This window comes from Pterocles gutturalis, unplaced genomic scaffold (genome assembly GCF_000699245.1).
Source record: "Pterocles gutturalis isolate BGI_N339 unplaced genomic scaffold, ASM69924v1 scaffold22039, whole genome shotgun sequence".
Classification (NCBI taxonomy): domain Eukaryota; kingdom Metazoa; phylum Chordata; class Aves; order Pterocliformes; family Pteroclidae; genus Pterocles; species Pterocles gutturalis.
In genome coordinates this window covers 22735-44738 of record NW_010133818.1, presented here as the reverse complement: position 1 = coordinate 44738, position 22004 = coordinate 22735, and the positions used below count along the sequence as shown (strand labels likewise).

At 40.5% G+C, this 22004-nt stretch overlaps 1 protein-coding gene across 1 annotated transcript; it reads right to left on the bottom strand.

Annotated features, from left to right (window-relative positions):
* Positions 1-951: 951 nt before the first annotated feature.
* On the bottom strand, positions 952-20121 carry LOC104467565 (elongation of very long chain fatty acids protein 2-like; the record flags this gene model as incomplete). Its single annotated transcript, XM_010081387.1, has 4 exons — positions 20063-20121; positions 15055-15242; positions 2075-2152; positions 952-1152 (listed from the first exon to the last, which is right to left on the bottom strand). Coding segments are annotated over exons 1-4 (483 nt in total), but the record flags the coding sequence as incomplete, so codon positions are not given.
* Between the last annotated feature and the right edge of the window lie 1883 nt (positions 20122-22004).

Below are 22004 nucleotides of genomic sequence, written 5' to 3'. Positions count from 1 at the left end.
CAATCTCTAACATTCTGTGATTCTCAACCCTGATAACATGCCACAGGAAACCTCTGGCTGTATGAAGCCCTGAAAAGTGTATATGTACCAGACTGTGGCACCATATGTACATCTTCCTCACCGAAGCAGGAGAGATGATGACAATTTCAATATTGTCATGAGAGCCAAGTCGTTTAGAGATCACTGTTGTGAAATGGTGGAGTCACCATCCCTGGAGGGGTTCAAGAAATGTGTAGATGTGGTGCTTAGGGACATGGTTTAGTGGGTTAGGTGGTGTGGGTTGACGGTTGGACTTGATGATCCTTCAAGTCTTTTCCAACCTTAATGATTCTATGATTTCATGAAATATATTGAACCCAAAATACAATAAAGGAAAAGATGCTGCTACTTCTGCTATTTCAATATGAAATGTAAGATCATGTTGATCAGTTCTGGATGCCCAGTAGTTCTACTGCTTGGATGAGATGTATTCTCAATTAAAACAAACTCAAACTGATATTTTAATTGGTGATTATCTAAGTGAAGTATCTTGCTTAAAGCAGAAGGTCAGATTGAGGCATACAGGAGTCAAACTTGTAAAAATGCTGTTGAGTTAATTTGTTGTGATTGACACTGGCTTCACTAGGGTCATGATTTTCTCCTACATCTGCTTTTGGAGTAGGTCTCATATATGTGGTTGTTCTTTTGTACTACTCGGTAGTGTTATCCTGCCTAAAAGTGGTTTGAAGAGAAGTAAATACGGGAGGTTGTGGCAGCTGAGTGGAAAACCTAGGGCTTAACACTCGGATATTTTTGGCCTGAACTTCTAACCATGTTTTTAGTTTTAAATTGGTCTGCAGGTGTTCAGCAGTTCTGAAAGGCTATGAACCTTAAAGGTGCTGTCGTATAGCCCAGTGCCATGCTTGCTTTGCGTGGCGATGCCATTCCCCTCCAGCAGCAGGTGACTTATACCCCAGGTGACGAAGCTAGCAGAGACTTACTTTGCCCACAAGGTATCCAGTTCAGAACGCACCACCAAATGTTAAACATAGTGGCATGGTGATACACATGAAGGAAGGTGATCTGGCTGCTTTTCTTTCTCAGTACAAAGAAGATAGTGTCCATGAACTCAATTACTTTGGAAAAATAATACCACCACAGCACCTTGGCTACCTGTACAAGCAAGAACAAAGGAGCATGAGATCAGTATCTGACCATAAAAGTACTTAAATATTGCTGTACTTCATCAGTCCCTAGGCATGCAACTTCCCAAAAGGCATTAATGTCCTATTGAAGGAGGAGCACAGGCTCTGGCTTCAATTTTCTTTCCTTTTTGAATGAAGTAGCTTAGAAAAATGATGTAATTAATGTGATTTTATAAGTGTATAATTATCTAAATATAATTTAAGAAATATAGACTTTGAGGAAGGATTTTCTAATTGTTCTAATTTTTTCTCAAAGATACAGTTGTGGGAGGGGATTGTGGGTTTTTTAAGGGTGTACTTTCTTGGCACAGATTTTGCTGGCAGCTTCTTCTTTTTAAGTAACACAAATTTGACACTTGGTACAATGGAATAGACCCTCTTCTAGAGTTGAGACACTTTACCAGAGCTCAGGATGTGTCCCAGAACAGTCAAAGACAGTTAGTTAAAACAGAAGAGGGGAAAATACCTTGTTAATGAGAAGAGGTATTTAACTGGCTTTTTCCTTGCCAAAACACTGATGAATTTTGAGGATTGCGGAAAATCAAATAAGTTAACCCATCTTTCTACCTTTGAGCTATAACGTAATCTAGAAAGCAAGCCTGGTATGGAGAATGACAGAGTTAATACATGGAAATGCAGTGATGCAGAAATAAGGGTTGAAACTAGAGATGAGCCAAGCCAGCACAATGTCTCTGCAGTTTTCCAACATTTAGACGTGGGTTTAAATCAGTTTTCAGCTAGAGCACAACAACTGTTACATTTGATGACTGATTTTTTTTTTTCTCCCAATTTCTTAAATGATCCATATTCTCTGTTTTAATAGCTAGGCAGCACTCTTTTGATCACAGATCTTGATATGTGGCTTTTAAAAAGCCGCTGCTGTCTCTCACCCGGATGTCAGCCTCCCCTGCGCTGTGGAGGTTCTGGCACTGCAAGTTGTATCCTCCTTCCCATGTGGCAAGGATGAGCTGGAATGGAAAACATAGCAATTATGTTCATGAACAGACGTAGCTGTTTTTTACCCCTGCAGTTTTTCTGTGTTTATTGAGAAAAAAGCAGCATGGAAGTATGGTAGGTTCCCACTTCTTCCATGAACTGATGCTGTTAAATCAGACAGGTTTTTAATATCTTCTGTTTTGAAATGGGAAAATCATTGGGTTGTGTTGGAGATATACACTGAAGTGGTGTATCTTACAGTTCTCTGGCTTTATAGCCTTCAAGGTATCCATTAAAATCTCCTAGCACAGTGAAGCTCACTCCAAAGCTCATGCTGGAATATCGTATCTCTGTTCTGAAGCAGCATCCAGAGAGTTTAACACAGCTGCTTGTACACCCACTCCTTTTTGGAACAGCTTGTGTTTTGGTGGATTTGCCTACAGTGTATGCCAGAGGTCACCATGCCAAATAGGATGGGACCAGAGTCTTAAAATGGGGGAAACAACAAAAACTCAGAGATCCTCAAAGAAATGCTCAGTGCAGCTGAGATGACAACTTCTCTTGCCAAGTTGGCCTCTGCTCGGGTGCTGTGCCTGCAAGTGTGCAGGGCTGGGATGTCTGTGTTCCTCTCCTCTCTGGAGACATGGATTACACCTCTCCAACTAACTTAATCTGCAGAGGTGCTGGAGAGGGAAAACTCCTTGAAAAAAGCAAATTATGCCACTTCATTTCCCTATGATCTTTCAAAAAGCAGTTGAGTGGAAAAAGGGTCGTGTCTGTTCTCTGAGTAGGAGGCAGAAGGCATGCAGCTCCCCAGCTGTCCCTCCTGTGGCATGTCCTCGGTCCCCAGATCTCTGCCTACGCTGTAGCTGCTTGGTGAGGGATGCAGAGATGTTACTGCATGGTTATTTTTATGGGTAGCTCATCTTGCTGCCTTCCATGTGCATTCCCTGCCTTGGATTTTTCTCTCCAAATGAGATGTGACTGAGTGATCCCCAAACCAGGACTTTTGGAACAGGCAGCTACAGCTTTACTGGCAGACTCTCACTGAGATGAGCTCTCAACTCTGTCTTGTTACTTGAGAAATGCTAAAGTAAATGGAATTGTCATCTTGTTCTTGGCTGGGAGCTGTATGGTCAAACAGTGCTGGAGTATCAGGAGCTCGTCTGGAGGCAGCATCTTGGGTGTCAGCAGGCTGCAGGGGTGACATCTGGGAACTCTGGTAAGGCATGGCCTCAAACATGAGCATTAACAGCTCTGCTGGAAACCTCTGGGGCTAGTTCTGCGTATAGGAGATAGATAAATGATACTGCCTCTTGCTATTTTATTTTTCTCAATCAATTGCAATGAAATCCTCATTGGCTTAATAGGTGGGAAGTGGCAATCCCTTGTGATTGCAGGGAGCTGAAATCATGACCCTCAAAACCCTAAAACAAATTAAGGAGAAGAGGCAACTGTTTCTGTCTTCTTGTACGAGGCAGTGTAATAGACTAGGAAGGACCAGTTCTCTAGATTTTACTGAGAAATTATAAATTGCCACTGTAAATGCACTCTGTTGTTTTAAGGTAAGAAATAATCTTTGTGTTTTGTAATAGTAATATTTTACACGCTGTTTTCTGCCTTACCTCTATGATATGATGTGCCTATAATGTTTTTTATCTACCGTTCTTAAAACAACTTTACCTTATGAGTGGTATGTAGTTTTAATTATTTAATTCACAGATTAATTAAAACAATTTAATCTGATTCACTTGTATTCTATATCTTTAAATTCCTACCTTTCCTATGTTTAGTTTGGTCAAACTTTTTAATTTCTCTTTTCATATATCTTTGGGAAATTGCTTTTGTCAGGTTCTAATAGCAGGCACACTTTAGTCTTTCAATCTTTTTTCTCTTCCTTTAACAACTAACTCATTTTTTGTTTTGCTGAAGATACCTAACCTCATAAAATCTTCTGCTACAGTAGGTGAAATGTTGGTTCACAGCAATTTGCCAGAAAAATTTGCTACTTTAGATTGTTTCATAAGTTTGTTTTACAAATGTTCTGATTTAAATATGATTACAATAGACTGATTTTCAAAAATCTTTCGTATTTGTGTTGAGGTTCTTTTGTGTGCTACAGGTTTGGGAACTTTCCTGCTGGTGCTGTATTGAACTGGCCTGCTTGGTTGTATCACAAGATTTTTTTCAAGGATTCCATTCATATTCCTATGTTGGAAAATAAGATGAGAAAAACCTTAAAGGCTCAGAAATAAAAATACATAATTCATTATTTCTTTTTGACATCAGAAATTTTTAACTTGGCATTTAAGAAATCTGTAACTTGTCACAACTGATCAGTGTGCAAATGGAGAGCAAGCTTTGGGGTGAGAACACCACTCTTGCTGACTGCACTGTTTTCTTTAATTTCTTCTGTTCCTTCTTCCATGATTCTGTATAATCCAGATTTGCGGATGATACTGTGTGCCTATTCCCCAGTTATTTGACTTGGCAGAAGAATTACCTCTGATTTGTGTCTGTGTTCCAAGAGCTAGCAGCTCAGAGGGAAGCTCTGATTTGACTGCCTGAACCTTACTCTTTCATGTCAGCTTTTCTGTAGCTCAACATTTCTATTCTCTTTTGTTAGTGTCTTACTGATGAGTCTCTTTTAGGGAAAAGAGGAGAATCCACTTTGAGTTTTGACTGCTCTACTTTGCAAGGTAATTTTCAAGATTTCTGGCTAACTTCCTAATAAAAAATTAGGAGGCAAACTTAGACGGCAGAGTATTTTTTTGTGGATCCTGGTCATCCTAGGCCATGACTTTTGTGTTGGCTATCAATGGTGTGGAAGGTAAGCAGCTCACCCAGTGGTACTCAGTGAGACAGCTGCTTATCAGGAACAGAAGCTGGTACTTGATGCAAGACGGCTAAGTCTCTTTTTCTCTGGTACCAAACTAATATGTTACTTCTACTGTTTCAGTTATGTCGAACTAGAGACAACTATTCTTGGAATGCTTTGCATTCTTGGCAACCTATCCTGAAAATAATATTAACACATGCATTATTTGAAGCTATTTAGAAAAACAGATCATGTAAAGAGAAGAATGCTGCCTTGTGAAAAGTTTCTATTAAGCAGCAACATCCTGTTACTAGTTGAGTTTTCATATTTTGCTGTTGCTCTCCTGTTCTTAACAGATTCCAGTTGTTACACCAACAAATGACCTTTAATCATCTGGTGTGGAGTACAAACAGCACAAAGATTCACAACACTTACTTCACTGCAGCCATCTAACTTTGCCTTTGTTTATTATTTTTTTTTTTTCCAAATAGGAAATCACGTTTTTCAGAAGAGCTGGTTCCTCTATAAGAAATCTCAGCAGTCAGCAGAGGTGGGGTGGAGGAGGCAGAAGATGCCAGAAGATGGTGCCAAAGCCTCTCACCTTGCTGGGGAACAGGCTAAGCGCCAGCAGCCCAGACCCAGAGGCTTGTGCCCTGCTCAGTTCAAGCTTTTCAGCCTCAAAAATCTCACAGCTGTAGCTTGTTCCTGCATCTGTCCTCTACAGAAGGCTAGAAAGGAAAGTAATGTGATTTTCTGAATGGATATTCCTGTTTCTACTGACTCCTGTTTCTCCGTGCTCTGAGTTGTGGGAAAAGCTCAGTGCAATGTTGGGCTTTCTCAGAGAGAGAACGCCTGGATGTAACAAGGTATTCCTCCTTATCCCAGGGCAGGAGAAAGAGAGAGGGTGAGGCACCAGCACCTGGAAAGTAAGCAAGCCTTGTAAAGTATTTGGAATATTTTTCAGTTTACCCAGAGAGAGGGTTGGTGCTTGCAGTTGCTGGGAAATGCACAGATCTTTCCCACTACGCCCACCCTTCTAATATTTTAGTTCATTTATTTATACTAGTATTTATATGTCTACCCACTACTTATTTTCACCAAGTTTTTAGCCTCTAGTTATAATTCCCAAATCAACACTTTAGCAAAGCTTTGCATGTACTGCTTTACCCTCCAGAAGGATCCCCTTTGATTTCTGATTCAGGACTGTAATCTCCAGCTTGATCTGCCTTAATTTTCTTTCCTATCAAGAGCCATCTTAAATATGCTCCTGAAACACTTGGTATCTGTGAAACAGGTCAGAAGGGGACGAATTAGTATTCAAATAATTGGAATTCCTCTCAAAAGTTCAGAGTGGGAGATCTGGATGATGCTCTTAGTCATATGGTTTAGTTTTAGGTAGTCCTGCAGGGAGCAGGGAGTTAGACTCGATCCTTATGGGTCTCTGCCAATTTGAGATTTTATGATTCCATGATGAGCGCTAGTGTCCTTCTTGTGTTAAAAAAAAAAAGGCAAGAACCCTCTCATTATTATGTGTATGATGTTTTACTGGGTTTATGTGGGACTCCAGCTGCTCAGGCCAATTAAAACATCTTGATCTGACCATTGTCCTCAAGCAGTGGAGGTTTTGTTAAACTAAAAACTGATCTATGTAGTGAAAAGATGGGTCTAACTTGCAGTGCTGTGAATCACCTATTTCCCTTTGCTGTAAGATTTTTGTCAGTCCTTGTGAATACCAACTCCCCTCTAGGTCTCTAGACTTGGACAAAATAGTCCTAAAGCAGTTTTGTGCAGGTCAGATCCCAAGAAAAGGAGTCTAAACAAAGGCTCAGGAAAGAGAGAGGAATGACTTTGTTTTCTTTACGATTTTTTTATTTTAAGTGCCTTTTATAATGAAATGCCTCCAAAGATTTTCAGCATCTAAAACCAGAGGCCAGATATTCATCATCTTGCCTAACTTTCCTTTCTCAGTTCTTAAAGGGAAAAATCAGCTCCTTGACTGTGATATGGCTCAGTTTCACAAGTGTGCAACCTCTGAATAGTCTTCCCATCCCCAGAGGCTGGTGGGGAAGGCATGCTGCAATGCTACTGAGGCGATTGTGCTTTTATGTAATAAATAGAGGAATAGAGGAAGCTACCATTAATCATCCTTGATTTGTCATTAAATCAATCTTAATACCTAAAAAGCTTTCAGATGGGTTTTCTGGCTAGGACATTCAACAGTAAACTCATCTGTGAATGGTATTTGTTGAAGAAGATCTTTCTGTATATAGGTTGCCCGTTTTTAGATGAGCCTCCAAGAATTGTGGCATAATCCAAGATTTTAGATGGATAACTGAGATGCCAAACAGCCCATGTTTCCAGGTTGCTGCTCTTGTGTCCTGAAGATCTCAAATAAGCTGTAGTCTGGCAAGACCATAAACCCTACAGGGAAAGCAGCATGGGCTAGATTGTTCAGCCCAGGACTGGAGGATTCCAGGAGCCCAGCCCCAGCCCTGACACTTGGTCAGTGCCTCAGTTTCCCCACGTATAGTGTTACTTGGTAATGGTGTTGTGCCAAATAAGAAACAGGTGCTGAGTAGGAGACACTCAGCAAGATTGATTCTATGATTATTCACAATTAAAATATTTTCTTCTTCCTCTTTATGATGCAGCTGAGATTCTTTCATGGGGACAGAAATGTAAAGAGCATGCTTTGGGTTACTCCTCGGTAAGGCTCTCCATCTCTCCATGGGTCTAGTTAGAAGTTCAATAATTATATGCGTGGTGGCCCAAAAAAAAGATTGTCTAATTCTGTAATACACCAACTGGGGGTTGCTATCCTGACCTGCAATATGTCCAGCTGGGCTCCATGCTGGTTCTCTCATCCTGCACCAGCACCCTAACTAGAAGGATACTGGTTATTCCAGAGCAGAGGAAGTAAGCAGTCCCATGTTTTCTTCTTATTTTGAGGTCAGAAAGTTCATAGTTTTGATAAATGTCTGATTTTTTTTTCTGTTGACAAAAAACTCTTTCAAATATAAAGCCATGTTGTTGAGACACTCTTAGCCAGATCCCTTTAATACCCCTTAAGGAAATGGGAGACTGATAGGATTAGGGAACTAATGACTCCAAAATGACTTGAACTTATGAATGCTGATTCTTTTGTGCGTTGGTGTTGTCTGGGGTAGTGAAATACACTAAACCAAATACCATCCAGGCTTATTTTTCATGAATCTTTGATTACATGTCCCACTCTGAATGGCTTCCATATATTACTTTGTTGTAATAGTGGTTGTATTGGAAACTTTGCACATATGAAAAAAAAACCTCATCATATAAAATTTTACTCTTGACTTCTAGTAAAGTTCTACTGAAATCTATTTGAATTGGGCAGGTGAGATCCAGAGCAGTGCCTTTTTCATGAGCAGACTAAGTGTTTTACCTAAATGCAGAGCTCAGAAAGGTCAGTAGAAAAGACGTGGAGAAGTTGGAGGATGAAAATCGAGAAGTGAGGACAGTGGGTCCAGTTAGAATAACTACAGGTGAGAACAGCAAAGTCAGCTCCTCCATTCTCCAAACAAATGATCTGATTAAGATTGAAGAACACCTGGGAATTTAACTCTATTCAGACAAGGTTCTTACTCAAAGAACCTGTTTACTTTTGTCCTTACATTTCATCACTTCACACAACTCTCAGTGACCTTTTGCTGTCTAGTTTGTTTCTCACTTTTCCTGTCTTCTAAGTGATAGAAAAGCACACCTGATTTCTTCTGGTTTCTCACTTTGTTCCTTTCCTCTTGCACCCCTAAAGATGGTCTCTTCTGTCCTCATTAAAGAATTACTTCAAGGGAAGCCTTCACCTCAAGCACAAATTCTTATTGATCTAGAATCATTCTTTGCTTCTCTGCTAAATTTATGTTTGCTAACTTCTAGGACTAAATATTTTATTACAATCTTTAAAAAAAAAAAAAGAAAAAAATGTTGGATTTCTATTGTAAAATTCCAGGACAGTCAAATCAGCTAGGATCTGTGTCTTTTTTTTTTTTTTTACCTGTCCTCATCTCCTGCACTATTAAAATTTTACTTAGACCTTCTGCTACTCAAGTTCTATCTTTTTAACGCTTGTACAGTTAGGAAGCAAATTTTTATTGTGTGGGCCATTATAATGATGGAATAAACCACAGTTCAAGTAGTGCTTCTATTTTCCATTTGTTCCTTTCATTTTGACAACAGTTATCCCAAATCCAGGCATTACTCAGGGCTTTTGTATGGGGTCTGGCTGAGATGGAGTCAGTATCCCCACAGCAGCCTCACAGTGCTGGGTGTCACCCTGGCAGCCAGCAGGGTGTGTGTAACACATCCTGGGAGGGGGCGGAGCTGGGACAGCTGACCCGGATTGGCTGTTCCATACCATGTGACACCAGCTCAGCCATAAAAGCCAAGGGCAGGGAGGAGGAGGGGGGCATTTGTTACTGTGTTTGTCTCCAGGAGCAGCCGCTACACACACTGAAGCTCTGCTTTCCAGGAAGTGGCTGGATGTCGCTTACTGAGGGGAAGTGAGAATAACATCTTTCTTTACTTTTTGTTTCTGTGCATGGCCTTGGCCTTTGCTTTAATTAAATTGCTTTTGTCTTGACCCATGAGTTTTTAATCTTATTCTCTTCCTTTATTTTGCTGAAGGGAGAGTGATAGAGGGGCCTGGTGGGCACCTGGCATCCAGCCAAGGTTAACCCACCACAGCTTTCTAGCAATTTGTGAGATGCTATCCCAGTTGCAATGTGTAGGGCTGAAAGTGGTTGCTGGTGGATTGTGCCAACATTGTGCTTCTGACCTTTCCCTGCTCTCAGGATACAGAGAAGGCCATAGGAATCCTCATGTCATCTTGGCACCTAGGGATCTGCAAGGTATGACTATAATTTAGAAATTTGACTTACTGTGGGGTGAATTTTTGACTCCTAGAAACAGGTAAAGTGAAGATAATTTAGGTTTTTTTTTTTTGGTATCCTGTAAGGGAAAATACTTTTCTTCTGGCTTCACTAAAAAGCTCAATGCACTGGGTTTGCAATACTTGCGCAGCTCTGCTCTTTCCCCTTTGCTCTGAATCGAGGAGTCCTCACATGCAAATCCTGCTTCTCCACATGGATGTTGTTGCTTGCTTACAAATCCATAGGATTTATAATAAGTTTGTGAAGCTACCTGGGGATAGAGGCAGCTTGAGACATCAGGCCACCATCTCTAGATCTCCTTTTTAATCTGACCCAGATGGTGCCAGTGTCCTGGTTTTCTCAGTGCCTGATCAACGAAAGGACTTGGGCGAGAGCTTGATGACTAGCTGAGATTTAATTTAAGTAGGGCTGAGGTGATACTTACTGCTGGGGAAAGCAGCCTAAGACCATGGTAGAGATTATGTCTTTTCCCATTAATGAGAGAGGGTATCCTCACCTGAGTAATTTCATAATTCAGAGATCAGCATTGGTCTCCTTTGTTTCCAGTTTTAATTTATCATTGGAGTTGTGACAGTTTTATCCTGCAGTGAACTTCAAAACCTTACCGTAGCCTTTGAGGGCCCAGACAGCATCCCTGGCGTGTGGTTTGTGAGTTGACTTGCACATGAAATAATTTTAAAATATGCAAAGACCTAATTGCTTTTCCCAGTAAGCTGGTTTTTGTGCTCATAGTTGGCACTTTTAGGATCTTAGAGATTTGTGTAGAGAAAACATATTTTTCTTCAGTGAAATTGCTAAAAGTTTTGGGTTTTATTAGAATAAAAAGGTAATGATTGTTTTTCTTTATGCAGATTTTTGGCGATGTTATTGGAAATTGTTGGATCGGTAGACTTGATCTATGAACACTTAATGGTACAAGGAGTACACAACCAGTAACAAACCTCTGATGCAAGTTTCTCTTCTAGTGGCAAGGGTGGAGGGAACTGTCTTCTGGCCCCTCAGCAGTGCACCCACAGCTTGCATAATTTAAGCACAGGACTTGAGTCTAAGCTTCAGGTACTTGACAAAGCCATGCTCCAAAATCAAGTGCCCCACTTCTGCATTATATTCAATGGGCAGAGGCCAGTGCCTCTGACTTCAAGAAAACCCCTTTGCCTACCTCAGCAGTCTAAATTAAGTCTATTCAACTGCCTTTCTGTGAGGCCTTCAAAGGCACCTAACTCTTCTTTGACACAAACTTTTTGAGACATCTCAGTAGAATCAGGGCAGCTGGGAAGAGCTGGGGTTTTTTTAGACCTTGTCCTTCAGGGATAGTAGGGGATATCTGACCTTATGCTAGTGGAACATCGTAGAGTTGTCCTGGAGCTGCTCCTCCAAGTACTTTAGGGATTGGTTGACCTCAAAGCTCATGGAGCTAAAATTGGCTCCCAGATACTTCATGCCCATGGTGCAGTGCATGGAGGTCTGGTTCAAAAGAGGAATCTGCCCTTGGAGCTTTAAAACCAGCCCTTTTGTCATGACTCCATTCTATAACGTTTATCTTCTTGTGTTGAGGATGTACAAATCAACTGTATTCAAGGGACAGCTAAACTAGGTCAGGAGATGAAGGTGAGGAGATAAAGAATTGCAGCCCGGGTACTCCCCTCAGCTGGGGTGTAATGTTTATCGTGCAGCCATCACGTGAGACATTTGCATTTGGAGATACACCCTTTCTTTTGAATAAAACACTTTTCTTTTGAATGAGACAATTTTCTTTTGAATGTCTAAGAGCACCCACTCCATTCTGGAGCTGTCACAAGAAAAGGTGTATGGCACCTTATAAAACAAACTAAGAAGAGATAAGAACAATGTCAATAACTGGGGGGGTTGAGTGTTTTTTGGGTTTGTTGGGGTTTTTTTTTGTTTATCTCTATTATAGAGCTTGTTATTTTGTGATTTCTCTCTACTCCAGAGACCAAAGGGGTTCAGATGCTGTAGGAATATGGAGGAATAAGACAACTGTTATGCATGTCTCTAATTAGGAATTAATCCTGAATTGTACTCACTGGAGGGATCAGCTGTGTTTACATAAGAAATCACTGTGCAGGATGCTCTAAATATAGGCAACCCTTGCCTTAAAGGGCTTACTGTCCATAAAAGACAGAGAGAATAAGGGCCAGAGAGAAGCTTTGGAAATGAGACATTTTTGAAATGTTGAGTCACCATAAATTTATTCAGTACTGAAGATGATTTCTGCTCTCCCATTTGCCTGTTTTCCTTCAGCAGGGATGTGCAAGCTACCTCAGGCAGGTCTCAACTTCCATTTTGCTCCTTCATGGGAGAAGCTGTGATAAGAATCAAGCAAGTAGACTACAAAAAAATACAGAGCCCCTATTATGGAGAGGTGTTTTATACAGTGTAAAACCAGCCTGGCTGACAGTCCAGAGCCAGGGGAGAAATCTGCAGTGAAGCAGCTGGTAGTGCAGATCAGTTGTGATGTCCCCTGGGTTCCTGACAAACGCAGAATGTGGAGCTACAAGCCGCTGCCAGCCATGCCCAGCTGTGGTCTGGGAGGCATAAATCAGCAGCCTCCAGCTACAGAACCAAGGTCTAAAGGGACTAATCTGAGGACTAACACAACTCGGCGATTGTCTGCAGCAAAATTAGCTTCAGGAAGGACAGGGCAGTGAGCTGAATGGGAGCTGGCTCAACACAACTCCTACAAGGATATGAAAGTGGCAAAACCAAGTTCGCTTCATTCATGTAAGTGAGATCTGCTAAAATTCTCTGTGTTTATTCATTTGCTTGTGGCAGGCCAAAACAGCCTGCAAGGAGAAGGGAGGAGCATTTTTTGTTTCATATAGAATCATGGAGTCACAGAATGGTTTGGGCTGGAAGGGGCCTTAAAGACCATCTTGTTCCAACCCATGGCAGGGACACCTCCCACAAGACCAGGTTGCTCAAAGCCTCATTCAGTCTTATTTTTAAAGTTTTCTATTCAATTAATAGTTTTCTGTTGGTTTTCTATTTGTTTCTAATAGTTTTCTATTAGTTTCCTTAGTTTTCTTTTTAATTAATCCTTTTTGCTGCTTCTGACTGCTGAAGACAGTTATCTGTATGCCCTCAAGCACAATGGGGATTTAAACATCAAAACGCTGATTTGCATTCTGGAGGAAAATTAGTATGGAATCATCAAACCTTCCAGCAATTGTGCTGGTTTCTCTTTTGCTCTGAGCCTGATCCTGCACTCTCGGACACCTGCAGCAACTGCCATAAGCCAGCTGGAGCTTTGACCAGGGTGAAGCTCTCTGTAGCACAATCAGTTCTTTGCACAAAGGCAAAAACTTGAACTGCTGTTCAGCCTTTTGACCAGACCCATCACTTGGTGTTTTGCTCAAACTAATTCAAAACTTGAAATCTTTGGAATCCTGTTTAGCTTCTGCAAAATTTCTTCACTGGCTGACAGAACAGTTGGTCCTTCTTTTTCTCATGGAAACTGCTGTTGTGGCTGAGGTCCCAGGGAGACAGAAATGCTGTGAGGCTGTGCAGGCAAGGCAGCAATGTCAGCTCGTACCTCCGCAGGTCACACCATGAAATCAAGCGCATCCTTCAGCAGGGCTTCTCATGCCTGGGGTCACTTTTTAAGCCAAGTCAGAAAATGTTTTGTGGCTTTTTTCTTTTAGTGTTTGTTTTTTTAGGGCTGCAAGTAATAGATGTTAATGCTTTAGTATTAAAAGTACCTTAATTATCACAAGGCTGAGAATGGGGAGCTCCCAAATTGTCAAAATAGTGACTCACGGCTTCTGCTCCCCACTGGTGAGGTGAAAACACGTGTGTCTTTGAGGAGTGTGGTTTGAGTCCCTTGCTGTTGTGAAATACCAGATGCATTCAAACCTCTCTTCTGGCTATGAATGGATCCTGATTTCTTTGAGCGTGTTCCTTCCTGATAAGTACTCAGGAAATAATCTGTGCGATCATATTCAGCATCAAGGTCCCCAAAGCACTTGCTTTTGGCTGAAATGGCAGGTTTTTATTGTCTGTCTCATATTTCTACTGTCTGACTATCTGATGGAAGCCTTTCAGTTAGAAGAGCAGAAAAATAACATTGAACTGCCAATACTGTAAATAAATCAGTGCTTCTTCTCACCTATGAATCTGTTCACATTTAAGCATGGATATCTGTACATAAGAAAATCGTTCTGTAGACAGTCATATGAATAAAACACAATCTGTGGGCATACTCATGGGTGATGAGGAATGAGGTGTAGACATGTTTGAGCTGAGCGACTGCTGCAGCTCCAAATTCATACCTGTTGATGTTGTCCTGATAGCAACCAGCTGTCCCCAAGGGTGGACTGTAGCTCAGGAAGGACAGTTAAAACATGCCAAGGTCTAAGCTGAGAAGGTACAGTACAACTCACTGTCCAACCGCTAAGGGACTTTTCTTATCTTAAATTTACTTTGCTGTTGATGTTAAAATTCCTAGTGAGGAACTATCATGGGCCAGCAGTGTGCCCAGGTGGCCAAGAAGGCCAACGGCATCCTGGCCTGCATCAGCAATAGTGTGGCCAGCAGGACTGGGGCAGGGATTGTGCCCCTGTACTGGGCACTGGTGAGGCCGCACCTTGAATCCTGGGGTCAGTTTTGGGCCCCTCACCACAAGAAGGACATTGAGGTGCTGGAGCAGGTCCAGAGAAGGGCAATGAAGCTGGTGAAGGGTCTGGAGCACAGGGCTTATGAGGAGCGGCTGAGGGAGCTGGGGGTGTTTAGTCTGGAGAAGAGGAGGCTGAGAGGAGACCTCATCACTCTCTACAACTGCCTGAAAGGAGGGTGCAGTGAGGGGGGTGCTGGGCTCTTCTCTAAAGTAACAAGTGATGGGACAAGAGGAAATGGCCTCCAGTTGTGCCAGGGGAGGTTTAGGCTGGATATTAGAAAAAATTTCTTCACTGCAAGAGTGATCAGGCATTGGAACAGGCTGCCCAGGGAAGTGGTGGAGGCACCAGCCCTGGAGGGGGTTAAAAAGTGTGTAGACGTGGTGCTTAGGGACATGGTTTAGTGGGTTAGGGGGTGTTGGGTTGACGGTTGGACTTGATGATCCTTGAGGTCTTTTCCAACCTTAATTGATTCCATGATTCTATCTGTTAGAAAGATTTCTGGTAAAGACTTTATATTGCTCACCTTTCTCAGCTGCACTGCATGGAAGAACACTTACCTCTATAAGCATGTATAAAGAGAGCAGTGTAATCCCAAGGTTATAAACAATAAGGAGAGCCCTGAGAGAGAAAGGAGGCCTGTCCTTCATGAGTTTGTTGCCCAGCCATATGCAGAGTAGGTATGCTCCAGTGAGGAAAAACGTGGGAAGGTAAGAGTCCAAAAGGAACCATCCTCTGACCCTGGCATCTGAAAAGAAACACATGCAGCAGGAAATTAGGAAGGCTATGGTAAAGTATTGCTAAAATAAGGCAGGTCATATAATGAAAAAGTGCTAAAAGCATGAGAAGGAATTGGCCATGCTCTGCTCACATTAAGATTTCCATCCCTTGCTTTTACCACCCTACAACTGCACACTAACTCAGAGAATGCATGGTGAAAACTGTATGGAATCCCTTAGTAATTTAAAGTCACTTAAGTCTCTACATTTTAACAGGAAAGAGAAAATGAAAGGAAGAAAACATTCCTATATGCTTATTTAACATAATGTTTTATCTTAATATTTAAATCATATTTTAATCTTCTTAATGGACAGTTTACAGATACAAAGTATGCATGTAAAGTTGCCAGTTCACATGTTATTTTAATTCTGCGTTTGCTGTATATGTATAAAGGTATATGACATTTGTTACAAAACACTTAAACAAGGGGAGGATTTTTCAAAAACATTAAATATGAACAACAAACAGCAAATGTTTACTTTGATGGTTATCAAAGATATTTGGTAAAGCAAGGGCTTGCTTTTTCTCATAGTTTCTGTCCCATTTACTTGGTCCTAAAATGAAATATTAAGGTCAAATCCTACTTGCCTTATTCACACGAGTAATCCCATTGTCAGTAATCAGATAGTTCAGTGTATATGAGCAAAGCCTAATCCTATATGCCAATCTGGAGGCATCACTTCGCTGTCCTATGGGCAACTAGATGTCATGAGCAAAAGGAGTGTGGTTTTTTGTTCCTGTAGTTTGTTTTTTCCCAAGATGGAGCAAAATCTAGAGTTAATTTTCCACAGCAACAATCTTCAGACATTTATCTATGAAGAGAATATCATGTCTATTTTTTTTTTTCAAAAAGGTTACTCTAAATCTGTCACAAGTTATAGAAGAAGCAAGTCAGTGGGAAGCTATTGTGCAGGTCACAGTAGTTCTTTCTGCTCTTAGAAACTGGGAAGAAGAAAGTTTAAATTCAGAAAGTTTAAAATTACTTAGTTTATTTTTTACAAAGACCAAGATTATGTTAAAAATGTTAATGAAAGAAATGGTATTCACAGTGCAAGAAAAAAATACTATTTTTTGGCCTGTGTTGAGTTTGGGAAGGACTGGGCAATAGATGATGCCCAAACCAAATGTGGCCGAGCATGTAACCAACTGTTCCTGATGGCAATTTTGGTTTATTCTTTCCGACTAATTTTTTCCTCAAAAAAATATATGTATAGGTATACATAAAATGAGATTTTAAGTGAGTTAGAGTAATCTGCTTATGAACAGGTCTATGGACATGAGCTTTCTTTTTCACTCTAGTCTCCCTCCACTTCCCACCTTGCTTCCATCGCAGTGGCTGTAACACTCATCTGTTGGATGTGAGCTCCACATGGGATGTAAGCTCTTCTGCAGACAAGATTTTCAACCAGACCAAAGTTACTGTGGAAATCCAGTGCTCTCCTGGCTTTTACTCTCTGGAATGGATGTTTTTGAGGGTATCCTGTTCCCATGTGGGCTCCAAACAGGTTCTCCTCCCATATGGGCTCTAAACAGGACACAGGAGTCATAAGACAGGTAAAAGTCGTGTGTGTAAGTGTTGATCTAATCTATGTTTTAGTAGCATAAGGATTTAATTTATTTAATTGGTATCCTAAATGAAGGCGTAGAAAGCAGTCATGTCAGCAAGGCTCCTATCTTGAAGAAGGGTCTGAGGATTGCAACACTTGGTGCATAAAGGTTACTTGCACAAGGGTCAACTGGTATTAGCAGATAACAAAACAAAATATTTGCTCAAAGCAGAAAAGTAATAGTAATACAAATTAAACTAAACAGCATTAAGTGCTGCCCCAGTACGCCCTCTGAAAGTTTTGACTGCTGTGAATGGCCACAAGCATGTGGGCCGATCCATACAAGAACAGAACTCGTGTGCTTGTTCAGGTCATCATGTCCAGTATTTTTGAGATCTGTATTCCTTCAATTTTAAGAGAAATTATTAAAATGTGTACCCCTACTGATTATTTTCCACCCTGACCTTGGTACCTTAAAGGGTAAGACAGTTATTGGCAGAAAGTTGTTTATAAATGGCAGCCAAGGAACGTGACTGTTTTGTTTCCACTTAGGTTTATCCCTGAATGACAAGAAGAATTAGGTTTTTATGTGGCAGGAAGGGAGAGGAAAGGGAGTGTATTTAAAAAAAAAAAAGTTATCGGAAGAAGAGATCAAAAGTATTTCTGTTGACTGACAGTTCGATCTCTGTGTTCATGTACTAGAAAGGCATGCTACCAATAGAAGAAAAGATTATTTTTAAAACGGTGAACCCGCACAGCATCTGAATTTGAGACCAAGGCAGTGAATAAATCCAGTGTGAAAGTGCTGGACTAGAGCAGGGGAAGGAGCAGGCACCCACAAGCTCTGATTGCTCTGTGAATAAGCTCATTCACGGCCACTGGCCATGATGTGCCAGACCCTTGAGGTGACATCTTGGCTCCTTTGAAATGAGTGGCAGGCTTCCCAGGCTCTCTAAAGGTACTAGGCTTTTATCAGTGATGTTTAGAAATATTTTGATTCAGGTTTCTGTATAGCTTTGTCCCGTTGGCGTCTGAGTAGATTCAGACCTTTTTAGGTGCAGAGGGGAGGTGGTTTTGCACCAGTGCCTTGCTACTCCTCATACTCAATTGAGGAGAGGAGGAGTGCTTATTACTTTATCATAACTTTATCAAAATATTTCTATTCTTCACCACCTCTGTTTCTCTCACAGAGAAAACAAGCAACGAATTAAGTAGATTTCGCTCCTGCGATTCAATATTCCTTAATTTTGCATAACACTGAATTATACTCTGCAGATGAAGGCGACCCAGGAGAAATGCTCTCTTACAGAATGATATAGCTATTTCACTCTTTCTCATTTTGCCTTGAGCAAAATCTCCTATCCAGAATAATATGGACCAACATCAAATTGTCAGACCACTTCTTATTAAGAGATGCAACAGATGGGCATGTGTATGGCTTCTATTCCCTGATCCAAAGGACTTGGTCTGCTAGTTCAAAAGCAAGCATTGAGGTAAATTTGTGTACAAAGTCCAGCTGACACCAGTGAACAAAGGCACAAAATATGCCTGTATATAAATAAAATTCAGATCTTTGCCAGCACACCCCTTATTCTAGTAGTGCAGTACTGCAGCTTGTGTTAAGCTGGTACTACCAATGTGAGCAGAGATTGCCTCTAGGAACTGGTGCCTGGCTTTCTGTTTCTTCTTGTGGCCTCAGCCCATCTGGTAACAATGACTAAAACCAGTATAGTGATACCAGTATTTCAACAGTTAGTACTTAAGATATAATCCATGAATATGGGATTGATTTTAAAAGAATAGAGCACTGGTGTCTATCCTTTTAAGCCATGATTTGGTTGAATGAAGTATGTCTTGTGGATAAGAATTGGTGGAGAGAAAGAAGGGGAATGGTTTGTTGGTTTTAGATGTGTGGGGAAGCTCTCAAGAATTCATTAGAATTTGATTTGTGGGGTAATTCTATCCAATTTAAAACTGTTTGCAGTTTATTGTGAATTATTTATGTGTATAAACACGTTGGAGGGAGCTATATTATTCACAAGATGTAGGATACTGTGTCATTATACCACCAGTTCAAATAAAAGATCATAGTGAAGAGGCACAAACAAATGCTATCTTCAGTATTGATGTCTGGAGAGAGATGATGATGCACCTGGCAAGTGATACAAATAATACTTGTTTAGATGAAGTGCTTTCTAAAAGTCCAAAGGTATCTGTGTGATATTCTGTGTTGGATTAACTACAGTTTGTTCCTTCGAACAATTTGCTCTGGACCAGCAAGGAAAGTGGAATGAAAGAGAACATTATATCTGTTTGGGAAAAAAAAGGTAGTAGTACTTTTATGCTTGTGATCACATTTCTTTGTTAATATTAAATTGCACTATTGTAGAAGCCATTAATTAAACATTCTATTTTAAACCCTTCTGCTGCAGTTCCCAAAGTGTTCAGTGTTTCTTCACCAGAAATCTTTCTTTCAAGCTTCACCACTACTGCCGAAATGATGGAAAAAAATTTGTACTTGTCCAAGTTCCTGTCTTGCCCCTTTCCTCTAGCTGCTTGTCTCTCTTATCCCTGACTTTAATGTTCCATCTTCACCTTTCTGTGCCTTTTCTCTTTTTGTTTAACTCTGCTTCAGGGTTGTGTTGTTTGTTTGTTTTTCTTTTTTTTTTTTTTTTACTATTACTTTTTCAGTCTTTACAAAGCAGAAGGCACCTCCAAGCTACAGTTATTCAAGTTATTCTTGTCCAAACTGTTTTAGAAAGCAAGAATAGGAAATAGAAAGATGCACCTGTTCTCCCACCCCATCTATTTGTTTACTGAATTTTTGATGTGATCCTGTGGGGTGCTAAAAGCCCTTTCTTGCTTTTGCACTGAGCATCCTTCTGAATTAGGCTATTAGGTAGCTGGACCAAACAATAGTGGGATTATGAATTGGAATCAGTCTCAAAACAGATCTTCCACTTACCAGAAAAATCCAGGTTTTCAATTTTTTTTATCTACACTAGGATGTAACACTGAAATACCAGAATATTCTCAGAAACAAAGGACTCTGAAATCTAGTGGGTTTTTTTAAAGTTTAAAAAAAAAATCAGTTTCATTTCTTCTTTCACCTTCCGTATAATCTGTGATTGGTTTTAATTTGTATTGTAAAATTTTGACTGCTTCTATTTATTATAATATTTTTGAATGGTAATCTGGACTGGTATTATTTCCTAAAAGGGCTATAGGTGCAGCAACTTACCTCGAGGTCCAAACATATAGTCCACAAATTCATTTACTTCCCGGTCAAAAGCTTTCAGGTGCTCCTAAAAAAATATAAAAAGGACATATGACAAAGCCATCCCTCAGGGCTCACAGAGAATGCAATTAAAAAAAAAAAAAACAAAAAAAAAAAACAACAAACTGGCAAAGAGTGTCATGCTCAAGTATTTCCAGAGTATGTAACATCACATCTACTGAAAAAAAAAAAGTTCTCTTTAAAAATTAATTTAGGGCAGATTGTGGTTTAGATAACAACAGAGGCCTCGTTACTGGAAGCTGTGCCAAAACCAGAACCCTTTAGGAAGGGAAATTAAGGTTTTACAAATGACAACCCACAGCAAACCCATCTGTGACGGGTGTTATTTTTACTTTAGTAAGGATACTTTTTGTTGGGTTGATTTTTGTCTGGCTTCCTCAACTGAAATCCCTGTGTGTAGAGAGGAGCTGGTGCTTCTTTTGGTAAGCTTCACAAAACTTTCTGGTTGCGGCCAGCCTAGTGACAGGGCCTCAGCTGAATATAGCGACTTTTCTTTTGAAGAAGGAAACCTCTGGGGTGGCCCAACTGAGATTTCTCTAGATCAGGTGCTGGGTTTCTAAAAAAAAAAAAAAAAAGTCTGCAGGAGAACCCAGACCTCCACTAATGAAGTTGAGGCCTTGTAGAGAGGCAGGAAGAGGAAGGCTGTGTTACAGAGATGTGTTCTGAGGTTGAAGTTAATGAAGCTGGCAGGCTTAGCAAGTTTGTGTCTGATGGTGCCTGAGTTGAGAGCTAAGGATGTTCAGGATGTTCAAAGTGGCCAGATTTTGTGTGAATATGTGGCCGCAAGAGTTTTTGCAGCATCCCAGGCAGTAAAGGTCTGCCTCTGCACAATGCTGCTGAGTTCATCGTATCTTAAAAAAAAAACAACCAACCACCCCACAAAAAACCAAAACACAACAAAAATGCCAAAACTAAAAGTATGCATTTTTTTAAAAAACCAAACAAACAAAAAATGACTTGCTCTGAAAAAGGAGAGAATGAAACCAATGATTTGTGATACAAAAAAATTTCTCATACTTTGCAACACTGAGGAAACTAAATAGTTTTTAGGGAAGGGTCCTGCCTACTGCCCCTGGAGAAAGGCATTTTCTCAATTGCAAACAATTTCCTCAGAAGCCTAAGGATGACTGCTGTCACAGGACATGGCTCCATTTCCAGGTGTGGGACCTGTGCAAAAGATCAGATTCCATTTTTATGTCCTTGAGCTATGCAGTTTTTCTGCTATTATTTCACGAGGAAGGTACTGCCCTTTGGGGAACGCCACATTGCTGTTTGTCTGGGATGTGCCCACCTGCTGCATTCATTTGAAACAGAGCTACTCCTGTGCTTGATGGGTTTGTGGTTTGAATGAACAGACTGCTTTGGAAAAAATACTTCAATGTATTCAGGTGACTTGTAGGAATGAGTATGCAAAGCTACTTGTTTTCATGCTTACGTTATATAAACAAATCTTACCTGTCAAGAACAAAATAATAAACCATGTATATTCCTTTTATATTAGAATACTGTAAACAAATCTACTCTCAGCTGCATTCAAATGGAAATTAGGGACTGAATTCTTCTAACAGTTGGAGGAACTAGAATTGTAGAATAATAATAATTAAGGAGAAAGAACAGAATGAAGACTTGAAAAAAATAGAATTATAGAATCATTTAGGTTGGAAAACAACTTTAAGATCATAGAGTCCAACCGTTAACCTAACACTGACAAATTCACCACTAAACCATGTCCCCAAGCACCACGTCTACACACTTTTTAAACCCCTCCAGGGCTGGTGACTCCAACGCTTGACAACCCTTTCACTGAAGAAATTTTTCCTAATATCCAGCCTAAACCTCCCCTGGTGCAACTTGAGGCCATTTCCTCTTGTCCCATCACTTGTTA